The sequence below is a fragment of the Mesitornis unicolor genome, unplaced genomic scaffold (genome assembly GCF_000695765.1).
Source record: "Mesitornis unicolor isolate BGI_N332 unplaced genomic scaffold, ASM69576v1 scaffold236, whole genome shotgun sequence".
NCBI classification, from domain to species: domain Eukaryota; kingdom Metazoa; phylum Chordata; class Aves; order Mesitornithiformes; family Mesitornithidae; genus Mesitornis; species Mesitornis unicolor.
In genome coordinates this window covers 1-208 of record NW_010189990.1, presented here as the reverse complement: position 1 = coordinate 208, position 208 = coordinate 1, and the positions used below count along the sequence as shown (strand labels likewise).

The following is a 208-nucleotide window of genomic DNA, read 5'->3' as shown; positions in this document are numbered from 1 at the left end:
CTTGTTCCCCCGCCCCCCGGGGGCCGCCCCCGGCCCCGGAGCCGAGAATCTTACTCTTGAGGGAGGCTCGCAGGTGCCGCAGCTCGGGGCTGATGAGGCCGTTGAGCTGGTGGTTGTGGTGCGGGGGATGGTGGTGGTGGTGGAGGCGGTGCTGCTGCGGCCCCCCCTTGCCGCCGTCGCTCCCTCCTCCTCCTCGCTGCTGCTGCTC

At 72.6% G+C, this 208-nt stretch overlaps 1 protein-coding gene across 1 annotated transcript in view; it reads right to left on the bottom strand.

Moving 5' to 3' along the window:
• The window catches only part of NAA30 (N(alpha)-acetyltransferase 30, NatC catalytic subunit), a gene marked incomplete at its 5' end in the record, with an annotated part of 19,098 nt that extends 18,893 nt beyond the window's left edge, over positions 1-205 (bottom strand). The window contains one exon of the mRNA XM_010186225.1: positions 1-205. This exon is cut by the window's left edge and continues 307 nt beyond it. Within this exon, the coding sequence (XP_010184527.1) occupies positions 1-205 (205 nt within the window).
• Between the last annotated feature and the right edge of the window lie 3 nt (positions 206-208).